The sequence below is a fragment of the Aulostomus chinensis genome, chromosome 9 (genome assembly GCF_037954235.1).
Source record: "Aulostomus chinensis isolate RoL2024-O1b breed Wild chromosome 9, RoL_Achi_v1.0, whole genome shotgun sequence".
Taxonomy (NCBI): Eukaryota; Metazoa; Chordata; class Actinopteri; order Syngnathiformes; family Aulostomidae; genus Aulostomus; species Aulostomus chinensis.
In genome coordinates, this window is record NC_141328.1 from 21,937,460 (window position 1) to 21,954,336 (window position 16,877).

The 16,877-nt window shown below is 42.7% G+C and overlaps 1 protein-coding gene across 2 annotated transcripts; it reads right to left on the reverse strand.

Annotated features, from left to right (window-relative positions):
• Positions 1-83: 83 nt before the first annotated feature.
• borcs6 (BLOC-1 related complex subunit 6) lies at positions 84-12,029 on the reverse strand. Of its 2 annotated transcripts, XM_086214273.1 has the most exons (9): positions 11,933-12,029; positions 9,260-9,354; positions 8,110-8,178; positions 6,106-6,692; positions 4,930-5,113; positions 4,670-4,852; positions 3,139-3,302; positions 2,909-2,992; positions 84-2,211 (listed from the first exon to the last, which is right to left on the reverse strand). In XM_086214273.1, the coding sequence occupies exons 4-9, from the start codon at positions 6,679-6,681 to the stop codon at positions 2,086-2,088; spliced, it is 1,317 nt and encodes a 438-aa protein (XP_086070399.1). In that variant the 5' UTR covers positions 6,682-6,692; positions 8,110-8,178; positions 9,260-9,354; positions 11,933-12,029; the 3' UTR covers positions 84-2,085. The 2 variants fall into 2 exon arrangements, with proteins under 2 accessions (XP_086070399.1, XP_086070400.1); XM_086214274.1 differs by lacking the exons at positions 9,260-9,354; positions 11,933-12,029 and having other exon boundaries at positions 6,106-6,689; positions 8,110-8,177.
• Between the last annotated feature and the right edge of the window lie 4,848 nt (positions 12,030-16,877).

The following is a 16,877-nucleotide window of genomic DNA, read 5'->3' on the forward strand; positions in this document are numbered from 1 at the left end:
GCCACCTTGAGTCCTCCTCGGCTGGCAAAGCTCCAACAGTCATTCTTCTAGAAGAGTTAAATGAGTCCAAAAGTGTGGGGTGCTTTTATTTTTCTCCCAAATATAGGTGTAATTTATGTAAATTGGCTTCATGGGAACTCTGAGGAGCTACTTACAGGACAGAAAATTAGACCGTATTAATAAACAGCTTCGGATTTGAAGAGGATATTTTCCCCAAATGTGGTCTCCATAAAATCTTGGATTGACAGAGAGAGACGATGTGGCTGATGGTGGAGACGTTGAATCAGAGGAGCTGACCTGTGATTGCAAAGGTCTTCAAATTGATAAACATTCTGAGAGAATCTGAGTAAAGAAAGTAAAAGACTCTACTTTGAGAGGTAGCCTCAAGCAGCATTTGAACGACGTTCCTTAACTCTTCAAACTGCTCAGTGTAGTTGGTAATCATGTGATGCAGAGATGCAGTTGAAGAATGCATGCTGGGAAAACTGAATAAATAAACATCAAGAAAAAGACAAGACACACATGATGCTCCCCAACCTAAACCTGCGGTGAGAGCGGTATCATGTATGTGTAACATTCAAAACAGACACTCTCTCTCGCTTATTGTCCAAGAGTCACTGTCTTCAGTTCAGACAGGCGTCTCCATTTATGTAGAGAGAGAAACATCGCCCCCATGTGGTGAGGAGAGTTTAGTGCAATCTAAGTCAATGAGCTGGACGGATCAAACACACATTTCCTCCTGGGTCTGCAGACTGGTTAATAGTACATCATTAAATATGTGTGTGTGTGTGTGTGTGTGTGTGTGTGTGTGTGTGTGTGTGTGTGTGTGTGTGTGTGTGAGTGATGTGTGCATCAGCCTTGACTTCATCTGAATAGGCAGAAACCCACCGCATTATTTCCCCTCACCTATTTATCGGTTTTTCTCTCATATTTCTGTACCTAAACTGTACGTCAAAATGGAAAAATAGACTCGTAGGTGACGGGCAGAAATATTCTCGTTCGTGAAGTTAAATGTAGAACTAAAAAGCCACAAGCTGTAACATCCCAACTCACGTCACAGTGTGGCTGCTCCCAAAAGTCAGAGTTTGATGAAACCTGATCAAATTTGGACTTTGCATAAAAAAAATGGTGCAAATATCAACATGTCCGCTAGGTGCCGCTCGAGAAGACACAACTGCTGTGTGTGATGCTGCTGTACGTCACCTGGGTACAACACAGTGTAATCGAGATGTGAATCCAGTGATGTCCGGCTCACTTCCTGTAACCATGAGATGGCCCTGTGACCATGACTTTAATTCATCCTGTAGATGTCTCCGGTTACAACGGCTTCCTGTTCTTTGCTGAAACATAAGAATTAGTCCCATCGCCTCTGTCAATCAAAATCAGCCTCGTGGTTTTGTGTTACCATGCTGCCAAACACCACTGAAGACCAGTCCTCCGTGGTGGCGGTAACAGGCAGCAGCAGCAGTGCAGTGACACAGACACAGGTAGACCAACATGTCCGGGCGTACTGTGTACCAGACTGCAGCTCTGCAGGATGCATTTTATGGCTCCGCATTATTTACCTTGCACAGATTGTAATTCATATTTTCTCTTTTCACGATGTACCATTTCACCATCTGCAACCCACCTGCTATATCTCAGAATGTTAATTTCTGTGAGCCAAATCACAGATTAACCGCAGCGCTTGCAGATATAAATGCAGTCTGCACATCACCGTGCATGTTTGTTTGGTAATTGACACCTAAAATTCTGTGAGGTTGTGTTACAAGACCATGAGAAGAAATGAGGTTACTTAAAAAAAAAAGCCAAAAGCTCAGCCCCGAAAGTGAATCAAGCGCAAACATCGGAGACCTTGAAACACAAACACGATCTTCAAACAAGGAGCAAGTGGATAGACAACGAGCGCCAATCATCCAGCATGCCTAGTAGCAATGTTTTAAGGAATCCAGAGGTGCACTTCGTCTTTGCTGCAGTGTGTACCTCCTGCAGAAAGGTGGGATGGTGCTAAACACCCCCAGCTTGGGATGTGCTTGACGTAGCACCTTTGCGGGGATGTGTGTTCGTACCGGACAGGTGTAAGAGTTACTTGCAAATTGCCTCCAGGGTGTCCAAGGTGCGTTTGATGTCTCGAATCTGTGCAGCCAGGCCATGTATGGGCTGCATGGAGCGATCCAACTCCTCGCATCGAGCCATCAGCGTGTACATGCCCTGCAAGAGCAGAAAATATAAAAGCATGAAAAAAGCTGATAAATGGGACAATAAGTAGAACATTTCCATCTCTGCAAATCTATAAGACCTGTTGCTGCCCCACCTCTCTAATGACCTGGATCTCAGGCACGAATGGTATCGGTACTACAGAAAAACAAACACTGTCAGTGTTCAGAATTTTGGTACCAACTTTGTGCCAAAGTACTGGTTCTAGTGAGATTCCTACATCCGTGAACGCATGACACATGGAACTCTCAAGCAGATGGGCGACAGCTCTCTGCTGCAACACCCAGAGAGGCGGGTCCATGTCCAGGGTAATTAATATGGAAGCAGAGATCCATCCTGCCTGGCGCCAACAATTAGGTTGGTGATGGTCCTGTAAGAATGTGGGGCGTAATTTCTTAGCACACCTTTGCCTCATTTTCACTAACGAGCATCACTGAAACACAATGATCTTCCTGAAGACCACAGTGTACCCATCGAATAGTGGCTCCCCTCATCAGGATACGCCAGGTCAGGAAGACTTCCTTTGGGACGCGCTTGAGTGTGACAGTCACATCATGATAGAGAGAGAAATGACTGCCGCACCTTTTGCATCTACATCACTGCACATTAAAGTAGTTCTGGGAAAAAAAAGCACATAACCTGGGAAAAACTGCTAAAATGGCAGTTGAGTGATGTAGAAATGAAGTCTCACCTTTATACTCATGTCCACAGACTCTCCCAGGCTGTCCACTGAGTCTCTGTAGGTCTGGATGTAGCCAACACTCAGAGCTGTCATCTGGATGAACCGACAGATACAGAGAAGCTGAGTACTGGTAAGGGAGGTGTGTAAATGGCAGTGTGTAAATACATGTGCCCCAAGCTACACTCGGGGAGATGAAATGACTCCACATAGAACACAAACTGTCATTGTTGGAGACTCACGTTCTGGATTGTTCCGTTGAGGCTCCGCATCATCATCTCCACACTGTGGGCAACTTCCTGGGTGTGTCTCTGAAGGTCCACGAGGACAGCAGGATCAATGGGGGGGATATCCGCCGGCCTCCGTGACAACCCCCGGCTCCGATAGATGGGCCCCGAACAATCCGCTGGTAGGAAATAAATTGGAGATTAGACAAACGCAGAATAGTAGGCATAAACACATGGTATACTTTCACCTCATTCCAGTAAATCTTAAAATACACAAACACTGCAGCCTGTGATTTAAAAAAAGTTTCCATCATCTCTGAAACTGATTCTTGTCAAGCTAGCAGAAGCAGGGACTCAGCTATAAATCCTTCCAGTCCAAACAAAGTGTGTGTCCATCCTAATTGAATCAGGAGGTAGGGAGAGTGAGCTGCCACGAAGGGCGTATTGACTCCGTTTTGCTGATGCTCTCATCTGGGGGGTGAGGGGATGGGCAGGGATCTCAGAGTGAATGGCAGCAGATCAGCATCTTTCACCTCAAAAATTTGTAAAGACACGGTTGGCAGGTGTTTGCCTGAGGTGGCTTTGGTTATGTGTAACCTTTGAGAAACATAACTTTCATCTGTTCCATACAGATTCTCTGCTCTCTAATTTCACTCAGTTTGAGGCTCTTGTCATTTAGTTCGCAGCTTCCAAACACAGCACATCATTAATAGTCATTTTTTTCTTCAATATATCCCGCCACACCATCATGATTAGGAAATAACTCAACTTATATTATCATATCATACATGTACATACTTGATTTGTGCTGTGCCACATAAGTGTTTGTCATTCCCTTTCTTATGATGTTAAATTTCTCTTTCCTGAATATCACTTTGCACAGGGTGTCATTTTGGGCACAAAGTTTTGGAAGCCCTGGTTAACTGAGCCACGTGTCAATATATCAGCGGAAAGACACTTTGAAAAGGAATCAATCCGAATCTGATTACATATCACTACCGCAAAAAAACACTGCAAATTTGTCAAAAGATGCTATGATTTAGAGAGGATGTGAAATCAACCTGCACACATTAGAAATCGTACAGGAAGAACAAGATACAATGAATCAGATGACAACAATCATTAAAAGCCTGCCAGACCAGTGAGGCGACGCTGCTGCTGAGGTCAGCAGGCTGTCAGATGATACAAGCAAACCTCTGTCAATTCATCATGAACAGATAAAGCGCTCGGTAAATATAGAGCATTGATTCTCTCTTGGGATTTAGAGTTAACACATGACCACAATCTACATTACTGATGAGTGGAGGCTTCTTGGGTGTGTCAGCTTCTGCTGGAGATAACTGGCTGTGAAATCTCCTTCAGACACGCTGCACTGCAGTTTCAATGTCCACAAAAGGCTCCTCGTGCAGGGGACAAATACAGCCTCCTGACCCACAAACAGACTGTCAGGAGTGTGTTCTGTTTGCGCATACTTGGAAGACCTATAAACACACCTGCAGGTCAGAAATATACTTAATAGGTTTGAATTTAATCATTTGATGCTCACAGTCACTGCAGTCCAGACTTGGCTTCGAGCTCATCTTGATCTTCTGCTCCAGGTTCTTTGTGATGAAGTTAGTCAGATCTCCTTCGTGGCTCACCGTCCCCTCGAGTTCCAGAGCCGAGGAGATTGTGGCGCGTCGGCCCTCTGACTGGCCGCCTCTGCCCGCTCCACGGACCCCAGATCCACCTGGTTGGGAGCATGCAAGTGTAAACTCAAACAGAGAAGAAAACACGGACAAAGTTGACACATGGAATGAATGCTACCTCCACACGCGTGGCTGATTTCATCCAGACTCTTGCTGTCTTGCATCCCTCGGACATTACGGACCCAAACTTGGGCCATGACATGGGCAGGACAGGGGGCATCATCTGAGGGCAGAAGAGGAGGTGGAGGAGAAGAAGAGGAGGTGCTGGGACTTGGTGCTGAGGAGGAGTAGTGCCGTAAAGACTAGAGAGGAGATGAAAGGAAGCAGAAGACAAATAGAAGAAGAACTGGATTATCAAATAACACAGAACACAAGAGCACCACATCTGGCTGTCAGCTGACGTCCATGAACACATTATCGTCCATTTGAAGCGTACTAGATTCTCATCCGTGCGTCTTTTTTACAAGCTGTTGAGTCCAGATGGCTCATCTGTAAACAAGGTAGAATTTCCCAGTGTGTTTGGTGTGGATGTTGCGGTTGTGCTCCAGCTGATTTTTAATTCCCTCCTGCCTCTTTACTCTCTGTACATTCAGAATATTAACATAATAAACATTCACTTCTTGCACAAACTTAGACCTCTGCTTCATTTGCCAGCAGGCATGTGTTCAATCGCTTCCTTCAGTTGTTGACCTTGTCAACAGCTGCTCCACCTCTGAACACGGTTATTTCCGTCAAGCCTTCATCTCAGGTGTACTGATGAACTGGCTGCGGTGCTGGAATTTCTATCGCCCACACAACTTATTGATGTTTCACACAATTTTCAACCCACAAGGGAAAATTGGAACAACTTTGGCAATGGAATTTTATATTTAAGTAATGTCAAAGAGGAGGATCACTGTTTTTGTTTTCTATAAGGCATATAAGAGTAAATCATTTACTTCTAATCATTAAAGTACTTTATAAAATTTGCGGTGTTTGAAGATTTCGTTAGCTCTGTACTGTAGCATCGCCTCCACATCGGCTAGCTTGTTTGTTTGAGCTTTGCTATGTCCTTTGTCCACCAGCAGAGGAACCAAAGCCAGAGCAAATGAAACGCTTGCTGACAACAAGATTGCGCGGTTGGAGGGGTTGGGGTGTCTATGTAGGTGCAGCACTTTTAGAGAAGAGAGCAAGGACGTCGGTGGTACTGAAATTAAGGAAAAGTAGTATTGAGACTGTTTCAAATATTTGGTATCACTATGCAGATTTCTTTCATCTGCAATAGTCTGAATATATCTAAACAGAGTCCACTCACCTCTGCCTCTTTTCTCTCTTCTGCATGCTGACTCCGCCACTTCTTTTCATTCTTCTCATCCTCCTCCTCATCCTGCTTCTCTCTCTCTCCATCTCTCTCTTCCTGGAGGCTGTCAACTCCTCCACCTACGGTCTCTGCGTCTGTCTGAGGGCTGTCTGAGGTGGTGGGTTCTCCCCTCTGAAATGAATGTTGGGATTGTGCTGAGTCCCACAGCAGAGCTGCATCTGGAGACTCGACAGTGTTCGAGGCCACAGGACTGACTGTGTCCTTGGAGCCTGATTCAGAGTCTGCTGCGCGGACGGTGGGCTCCTCATGAGGGGGGTTTAATAATAAACTAGTTGTTCTAACATTATTGTCCATTTCTGTGTCCAAATAAACGTCACCATCATAAACTCTGTTTTCCCCACCCAAGTGGTTCTCTGTGTGTCCCAGGGAACCATCCTCCGATGGCTCTCTACTTCCCCCACATTTCACTGAGAGTGGAACATGAGGGCCGTTTTCGGAAGAGACTGGTGTCACAACCCCATTGGCTGTTGTTTCTGGCACTTCTGTGCCGATCACAGGGGAGAGACTCATCCCTCCACCTGCTGGAGAAGAAAGAGAGTGTTGCTGAAGAAACATCCATATTCAGTTGGACTGTTAAAGGTACAGTGGGATGATCATTTGCAAAATTTCAATCAGAACACAAACCAGGCTACAGTGCTGCTATCAAAACAAAAATAACAATGATTCAGATTCAGAATACTTTATTAGTCCCAGAGGGCAATTCATTTCTACAGTGTGACGCGTGATGACACTTTGTTTTTGGAAATTGTTAACCCAAACTGACCAGTTTTCCTTCACTTATCATGTATGCCAAATTGCTTGATACGTCTTCGATTCTTATAAACTTTGCTCCAGGCAGTGTGGGATGGCATGAATCTAAATAACAACCTACAATAACATTCAGTCATTGATCATGTCTCATGGAAAATTAGTCCATGAACAGACAGATTCCTGTGGAGTCAAATAAACCAAAAGAATAAATGTCCACATTTAATTCCACCAGGCAGAATTGAGCATAACTTAAAGATAAAACATATGTCAACTGTGATAAATTGTTTGCATATGTTGGTAAACTATTGGTTGTCAAATCTCACACCAGTATGATCTAGAATTTGGATGAAGCACAGGAGGGGACTTTTATTAGATCAGAAAATATTCTATCAAAGAAAAAACAAAAATGCATTGGAACACGGAAATACTGCCTGGTTGCATACTTCCAATTAGCCAACACTAAAAGCTGGACGATGTAAATGTGAATTATGGTAAATAACATTCACTAATGGGCTGTTTCAGTTGTTTTATCTCTTGATCTAACCCAGTATTTTTATACCGACTAAATTCAAAGTAAGAAAGTAAAGTGGTTCGCCGTCAGACTTTAGGACTGAACCCGAAACAACAACCTCGTTATGAGAAGAACTCGAGCTAAAACTTGAGACATTGCATCATTATGTAACCCTTTGTTGTCACCATCTTGTCCCGGGTGGTAGACATGTGACTATCACAGCTTGAGTTTTAAGAGACAAATGTGCTTTATATCAGGCTACTGCTAATGCTACATTTCAGACGTGTGAATTGACGCATATTAGACAATTCAGGTTAGCACTAGCTTAAACATGGCCAACTTTGTTAGCATTGACTTAGATTCACACGACTTTGAGCAAATATTGCTTGTGCATGTTGAAAATGGCCCATTCGGTTAAATACATAAATATAAACGAAAGTAAAGAAATAAGGAAGTTAAGGAATTGAGTGTAGTGCTGCATTAGCCGCCTTGCTAGCTGGCTGTCAACAGCGAGAGTTGCTAACGTTTGCTAACCAGGCCGCTAAACATCATGATTTAAAACTCACTTTCACTGTTATCATGCTAACGTTAAGAATTACGTTTCATGTGAAAACTGCAATATCTTCAAGTAAATTATTGTCCTTTCAGAAACCAAAAGTATCGACGGAAACACTCACCCGTGCAGTTTATTTCAGTTCTTTAAAACTGTAAGCAACAACCCAGTCCGGCTTGAAAGTCGCTCCCCACTGAAACCATGGAAAAAAAGAACAGTTCCGCTTAAAGGTAATTGATTCCAATAAAGTAAGCCCAAATCAAATGACTCGGTTTTCTGATTTTTCCGTTTGAGGGATATAATGCACATATAGATGCATTCATGAGCATTTAGGAAATGAGTGTTTCATAATATGGCTATGTTAACCCACAGTGGGTATTGAGGCTTACTTTTGTTGTTGTTGTTGTTGTTGTTGTTGTTGTTGTTGTTGTTGTTGTTGTTGTTGTTGTTGTTGTTGTTGTTGTTGTTTTTGTTACAACAAATGTATGAATATATGGAGGAAACATAACACCTGAATAGACAAGCACCCCTGTGCTGTCAGGATGATATTTAGTTGATGTTTTTCTCACTCTTGTGATTTGGTTTTCTTCTCATCTGCAAAAGGTTCCAAACAGACTATTTTTCTGTCTGTTAATTTGCAGACAACACACTTAATCTCTGATTCTGGTGCTCTCCTCATAACTTGAAACTAAACCTCTCCAAAACTAAAGCAGATGGTACCTTTTAGAGACATTGGAAGGCTCCCCAGTGTGAGATTTCAAACAATTATGGCAAAAGAAAGTGGAAACACAATCCTTTCCTCTATGAAGTGAGAGGACAGTTTGTTCTGAACTGTGCCGTAGCCCCATCTTTTTTCTCATTTAGGAAGAGAGTGGCAATCATCATGTCTGTGCAGTTCTGCTGCGACTGAGATGTTGTCCTTATCATTTAGTTCAAATGTGTTGATACTGTACATTAATAGGATTGTTAGAGTAAGAAGCTTTTATGCACCCTAGATTAAGGATGATCATTTTCTTGGGTGTAGCTGTGCAAAAAAAAAAAATCCTTCAGAACATAGAAATATAGATTTTTCAAGCCCAAATATCCAGTATGTCTGTGCACTGATGCAGTACAAGGGTTTTATCACTGGAGGGTGATATTCCTCTGCAATTCAACTGAACTAATGGCTAGATTTTTGTCTTTCATTGAGTGTATGTGTGTGTGTGTGTGTGTGTGTGTGTGTGTGTGTGTGTGTGTGTGTGTGTGTGTGTGTGTGCGTGTGCGCGCGCGCGTACCTAGTTCTTGTGATGCCTGTGAATTTGGTATCAGGTATGGACGTTTCAGCTGCTTGACATGAGATTCATCTTCATCATTCATAGATCTGAGGTCTCTGGTTCAACAAAACAATAATTTATGTATAAACCACAAAATCTACGACTGCAAGTTTAACATTGTCCTGTTAGTGATAAAAACTTTGTGCCACATCAGAGTGTTTGCAGAGTTTGACCGGTTAATCCGATGTCAAAATAATCCTCTAAATATCAGTTAAAAAGATGGGGAAGACAATTTTGGTGATATGAGCAGGATTTGTACATACTCCCTGTCAGGAGAGATTATACTAAACACATTGTAACAAATGTGGTCACATATATCAGTAACACCACCACATCTTTGTCCCCATGAATGAAAAGTGTGTGGAGTACAGTGTCTTATTGAACAATTACGGGATAACAAGATTCTGTCCTTATGTCCTCTTCAGAGTATGTTTTTAATTTGTGCAAAATGGATATTGGGCAAAGATTTACATTCTTGAATCATTAATTTGATTTTTTAAAAGTGTTTCAAATGACAGAACATTGATCATTTAAAAAAAAAAAGACTAGAGAGGAGGTTTGAATAATGGAAAGGTCTCTGGATGTCATCTCTGCCTCAGCGGTGGAAGCCAGGCCAGCGTCTGTGGTCAGAACAACAACCACTGCAGCAGAGGAGGAGAGAGGACTTGAAACCACACTGTCGCCACATCTGAAGACGTAGTAAAATCTCTAATCTAGCCCAGACATGCAGGCCAGCTGCTCCCTTGCTACTTGCCGGGGAATCCGCTGCTTTATCCCATTTGTTCCCTTTCCAATTCTCTGCCAAACATCAAAAAGAGCCTGAGACATTTACCAAATGACAATTATACCTCTGAAATAGGTCCAGTCAAGATTCCCCCAAGAACGCTCAATAACCACTATTAATGAGCATGACGGCATTTTCCTTTTCTTCTTAGGAGATTACGCTGCATGGATCTATTTTGAATGTTAACCGCCACCATAAAGGCAAAGTCCAGGAAATTGAATGCAGATGTAAATGTATGGAGATTTTTTTTTAAATTAAAAATGGACCACATGATGTCCAGCATCAGTCAAAACCCTCCGATCACCCGTAGATCTCATTTATTAATTGTATCCTAATATAGGAGCAGGCCATGTCTCACTCTCGTCCTCGTGGACCACATCCAAGGTTTTCCATCTGTTTCCAAACATGCGCCTCCCCTCTGAGTTTGTCAAATATAACCTTGTCGATAGATGGTGTTGCAAAGAGCAGATTTCATATCTTGGACATGATGGATGACAGAGTATCTGGTGGCGCCTAAAACCATTTCGATGACATTAGCAGCACCAAGTCCTCTCACCAGGGAGAGAGTCCATAATAGCTTTCCATTTTTCGAGGTTATCGTGTCTCCTGGTGGTTGAAACGATCTGCTCTGGTTGTCTCAGACACCTTCGTATACGTGTTTCTATCACTGTCAGAGAAAAAGGTACCTTAAACACCTTACTCCTGCTGCACACACTTGGAGGGTTTAAAACCAGTAAACCTGCTTAACGTCGATCCCATTCTCACTGCAAGCAGACAAGTTAACTGTCTTTTTTTTTTTTTTTGCTTTTATTCTGGTGTGTTCAACATCATGATTGTAGTCACCGCATCAGACAGCAGTGAAACCCGTTTCAGACAAAAGCCTGATATCAGCAGCTTAATAGGTCATATTGAACAGAGAGAGAGCATAGCGAGGCACACACAGCCCCGAGGGAAGGCTCCTGGCAAAGCTCTTTCATATTTTCCTTTCCTCCATTAGGTTATAACCCTCCTCAAAGGGAAGTTTTCAGCTAAATGGTGTATTGGCCTCAATATCAAACCAAAATGTGTGTAAAAAAAATATTTTTCATATGTTCTAGACAGTTAAAATAGCCTGTGGTTACGTTGACCCCAAAGAACAAACAGTGGCAAGTCACCTGACTTGCACGTTATTGTTGTAGACTAAATGCAATCAGGTCAAACTAAACACTGCAAAAGTTGACACTACATTTTTTTTAACTTCAGATGCAAGACAAGATGCAAGATTCACCCAGACTCATTTCTAGCAGTTTCTATATAAATAGAGAATCTTTAGGCGATGGAGAAAATATCAGGACAGGGAAGCTTCTGGTTTCTGTTTGAGTCGCTTTGACCAATCACGTTTGAGCGGGTACACATAAACATTCCATGTGGAATGGAAAAGAGACTGAAAGCACTGGCAAAAATGTAAAATGTCCGTTGTCTAAGGATTTAACAAGGCAGTTATAGTGGTTTTAAACTGTTAACTGAGTCTTTCAACTCAATGCAAATGTCTTGAGTTGCTATATAGGCAGCAAACAAGCCAGTGGACCAAGAAAGTCTTGAACCAAATATCCACTGGCTATTCCAGAACCCCCCAAATACTGGCCCTTGATCCCAGAGGCTAAGTTTTCTGATACAGCCGAGGGGTTCCGAGATTGCATCCAGACAAACAGGAGATGTCGCAGTTTGAGTTCCTGTGTTTGTTTATTTTTGAGTACTTCTTTGCTACTTGAAGTTAAATCGTACTTCAGCTCAATCAACCAGCTGAGGCGTCAGATTAGAGAATAGGTGGTGACTCTCCCGACAACGACAGAAGTATTGTGAGTACTCACCAAAACTGCATAATCTACTTATTTTGTCATCCCTTTGTAGTCACCCAAACGCGGACTGTTGGCTGAATCCTCAGGTGCTTCAGAGAAACGAATCTACAGTCCTGTAACTGGAATAAATGTCTGCAGACAACTGTTGAATCTGCAGCCGGGGTTGCTGTGAAATTCGAGCTGACGGTGTTGAAGCCCCCCCCGGCTGCCCTTCACATCCTACTGAAATATGAGGTATGAACCGCTTCACTTCCCCTCATTGTTGCCACCCACATCGATGCCCACAACAAATTTAATCAGTTGACGATATTTAAAAAAAAAAAAAAATCTGTCTGGTTTCACTTTGGTCATAATGAGGACCTGAAGCCTGCTTGTCTCTCCTGGTGGTGGTCACTCTTGCACCCTGTGAATTCATGACCAGCTTTGTCCAACCACAAGACAAGAGGAGTCAATGAGGCTACTTTGGCCCAGCAGCGCTGTGAGCTAGCATGCTCCCAACAACAACGTCTGCTGCTAAAGTGCTCATCTTGTTCACCGTCTTAATTTGGAGCAAGCTAGCGTTTGCAAATTAGCATCAATCAAATCTCATTAGTTTTTCAGAAATATGTCATTGAGACAATTTTGCCCTCATGATGGTGCAAGTGGATTGAGAGTTATTAATGACGCTACGTTGTGTTGGATCAAGCAAACAGATTTAGAAACTTAAATTTAAATTATGTCTTTCTCTTTTTACTTAAGAATATTTGTCCAATTATTCGATACATATTCATTTCCGAGGAAGAGATCACAACCAACAGAGGAAGAAAAAACCTCAGCCGCTCTGTTTGCTGCGAAGTTGCTCCTTGTAGGTTTGGACAGTCTATTGCGCTCAGTCAGTCAGACGTCGGCCAGAAGTCAGCCAGAGGTCAGCCAGAAGTCAGCCAGAGGTCACTCACGTTACACCTTGTTTGAAATCAGAGTAGATAATCTGGATAGTCTATACAGCATATATACATCTATACAGTTTCCTTGTTGTTAATCTTCGGTCTCCAGTAGCTTTCAACAACTTTAGCTACTGTTCTTAATTTACCAGGATGTCAAGGAGTGGAAAAAAATTCTCTCAAATTCAAGATATGAGATGAATAATTGGTGAATAAATGATCATTACATTGTGATGCATGACTTTAATCCCCTGGTCAAGAGAAAACCGCATTTACTTTTTTTGCGCAAGAACTATTTTTGTTTTCACTTCACAACATGTAAAGACCATTTCAAAAGAATTCTATATAAACAAGAGTGTTATCCTATTCTTTTTCAAACAGCATCTGAGTGTTAAATTTTAGAACAGCTGAGAGTTACAGGAGATCCAAAGAAGTATTTTAGAAATTTTTCATGGCCACGATGCATAAATTGCCACCACAAATCAATCAAAAAGCCAGTATATTTACTGAAACAAGGTCAAATTTGAAAGTCTTCAGCGAATACCCTTGGGCCATATTACAGTATAATAGGAAAGTCTATCCGGTATAATTATGGAATCACTTCTTTCCTTTGTCATAGAATGGAGGTTTGTAGAAAACAGTGGAGGAGGAACGTCTCATTCCTAACAACACACACCACTTCAATACACTCATTTACTTTCAATGCATAGTTTTCCATTTTGCTGAGATATATGGTTTCTCAGTTTGAAACGCTATCAGGCCAATTCTTCCCTCAAGGAGATCCAATAAATAAAACCGCAGCTGCTAGTTTGACCAGAGTCGAAGCTCCAGAACAATATAAAGTGAAAGCAGAATGATAATCGCAGACCTCCTCGTTACCTCGAGGGTTTGGAGTCAGTCGAGTGAAGGCTGATCAGGAACAATTGGAATGTATCTCTCAGCCACCACAGTTGTTTAACATCTGATGAGAAAGAAATGTATGTGGTCGACTTGGCAGAGAAAGACGGCGGTTTGGTATTTTATGGTATGTTACTGTTTCAGACAGTGATGGACAATGTGCACGAAGACCAACCTAGCTGGAGTGTAACTGCTTTCCATCCGCGCATTTCAAACATCAAAAATAAATGTTAAACGTGTTAAGTTGCAACTAAAAAAACCATGAATCGTCAAAAAAACAAAACAACAACAACAATGGAGCCAGACTATGAGCTTGGGGAGAGTTTGCATTACTTTGCGTTATACTGAGCTGACAAACTGTCATGTGAGAGCAAACTATTCCGTCTGGGTAAAACACTCTAGGTAACAGAGAAAGCAGTCACATTTGGACCTCATCTGGGCCACTTTTGGCACTTCTGGCTCTAATGTGGGCCACAATTGGGACTAACATTAATTGATGTACGGGAAAAAAGGCTAGCTGAAAAGATGGGTATGGCAGGGAGACAGTGGGACTTTGAGGGGATACTGCAGCAGGATAGGGGATCGTATAATATCTGAAGGAGACAGGTTTGTTGGAGAATTTAGACTTTTTAAAAAATATACCATATAGGCAACGGCATCTCACACACTCCGGTACGTCCGAGTCTAAACGATGATGAACCTTCTTAGCGTGTTCCGTACCATCCCCTTGCAACAAACACTCATCATGTCGTCATTTCAGGAAAAACTTGATTGTTTTCTCTCAGATCTTTTTAAGGTAACTCTGACCATCACCAGCTGTGTGCGGGCATACCGCCATCTAGTGTTCTGGAGTTGTACATGCCTTGTTGAATGAAGCAGTTCATGTTTACTGGGACAGTGGCAGTTGTCCACAAACAGTAGTCAGTAGCCAGTAGAGAGCTGTAGCCAGATGAACCATGCACTTATGAAAGATTGTGCTGGTGTTTTATACCAATGAATATGCTGCACCACAAACATCCACATACTCTGACGGAGTTCGTTTTCAGTATCTGCAGCAGCACCATCTCACAATGCCAGTTGCTGGTGGGACAGTTTTTACTGTTAGACAACTTCTGAACGCCCCTACCTCAATTTTGGATCAGAGCGACGCTTTGAATCAGAAACTCCTTAAAATGTGAGATGAGAAAATGAGCCCACTGATAAAAAAAAAACAACACTTCCAATCTGCATCTGGCTTTTAGTGACAAATTGTTTTTCTTTATTGATTTAATTTCTTCCTTTTTTTAAAAAAAAATCATCAGTTATCTGTTCACCACCCATCCATTAAATTGGCAACAAAACTAATTGATTACGTTTTGGAAATGAACATTGTTACGGGTTAAAATTGAACTTTTCACAACGTCCAGATGCAGGCGCCAACTGCGACTGACCGTAACGGCTCTATCAGCAGTAGACCGACCTGCATGTCAGTTAAATTACTCTCATTCCGCCTCACTACAAAAGCGGTAGCTATATTTGATAAGTATTCTTGGCTGGAATACACTGGACACTGTATTTCATCAGCCATGTCACCACTTAAGCAAGGAATCTGACAGATGTGGGGTTTATAGACGGGGCCAACATGAAGCTATTAACACATGTTGCTGCTACACGGCCAAACACACGTCCTTCCTAGAGATTAAAACTGCTGGGTGAGGAGACCCAAGTTAATGCTTCTATAGAACTGTTCTTACAGACATAGTTGTCTTCTGTGCCAAGCAAGATTTTTCCACCGCAAAACCACCGGGAAAATCTTAACAGAGGAAATTCTTTTGAGAAAAGATGTTAAAAATGATTTAAGCACATGATCCTGACATAAAAGCGTCTGAGCGCGCGCCCAGGAAATTTAAAATTGATGAACCCTGATAAAGAAATCTTGGGACTTCTGAGAAAGATAAAAACAGACACTGCTGGTACCGTTTTTACAATTAAAAAACAAAACAACCTTGACGGAGAGATTGGCGGGATTTGCGCCAACGTCTGACACGGGGGTCAGGGAAACTTGACCTTGACTTGTGGTCAGTTTTGATGGACGCACATTCACCTGCGAAGATCCTGCATCACTCCATGACACTAGCGAACTGTAAACTTTACCTCAAACTTCTCTGAACCATCCATCCATCCATTGTCTTCCGCTTATTCCTACACATTAAGGGTCGCGGGGGGGCTGAAGCCTATCCCAGCGTCAACGGGCGAGAGGCGGGGTACACCCTGGACAGATCGCCAGTCCATCGCAGGGCCAACATAGAGAGACGAACAACCATTCACACTCACATTCATACCTACAGTCAATTTAGAGTATTCAATCAGCCTATTCCCCAATTGCATGTTTTTGGACTGTGGGAGGAAGCCGGAGTACCAGAGAGAACCCACGCAGACACGGGGAGAACATGCAAACTCCACACAGAAAGATCCCGTGCCCGAGCCGGGGCTTGACCCCGGAACCTTCTTGCTGTGAGGCGACAGTGCTGACCACTGCACCACCGTGCAGCCCCTTCTCTGAACCATCTATGGATATTAGATGGCGCTCAACCTGAGTTGAAGGTCAACTTTTGTCTGGGAATATTAGAGATACGTGGTCGCTAAAGGCTAAGCTAACAGTTTAATTCCTATACCGTGTCGATGCCTTGAGTCCTGACTTTGTCACTGAACTGAAGGATGTTTAAAGCTGGGGAGAACAACATGAGGCGCGCTGATGATCTGGACTGGCCAGACGTCCTTTATGGATTAGAACTCTGGATGGTTTATGGAAGTAAGAAACTGTTTCCAGAGTGATTCATAAGGAATGACGATGACTCATTTGGCGAGGAGGAGAAACCGCGGTCACCAAGTGAGTATTATGGTCTCTCAGTTCAAGTTCCTGGATTTGTAGAGCAGATTTAAAGTAAAGTAGACTAAGTGGAGGTCATTCTCTTCCCTCAGTAATTAAAGTTCTCCCTCCTCTGGTCTTTTGGGTGACTCGTTACACGTCTCATAACAAGCGGCGAGGACTTACTCTTAACCCCACTACAACAGGCAGCGAGGCATTTTGCTGCCACATCAATTCAACAGTCGATATTTTCATCAGCTCAAGTAGAAATGAGACGACGGTTTGGGTCATG

What these genes read in the sequence shown, in the direction of transcription:
- borcs6 (XM_086214273.1), bottom strand. Translation starts at nt 6,681, where the DNA reads ATGAGTCTCTCCCCTGTGATCGGCACAGAAGTGCCAGAAACAACAGCC. An exon ending in AAGTCTGGACTGCAGTGACT is followed by an intron (nt 3,303 to 4,669) that starts GTGAGCATCAAA and finishes ATTTCCTACCAG; the next exon opens with CGGATTGTTCGGGGCCCATC. An exon ending in TCAACGGAACAATCCAGAAC is followed by an intron (nt 2,993 to 3,138) that starts GTGAGTCTCCAA and finishes CGGTTCATCCAG; the next exon opens with ATGACAGCTCTGAGTGTTGG.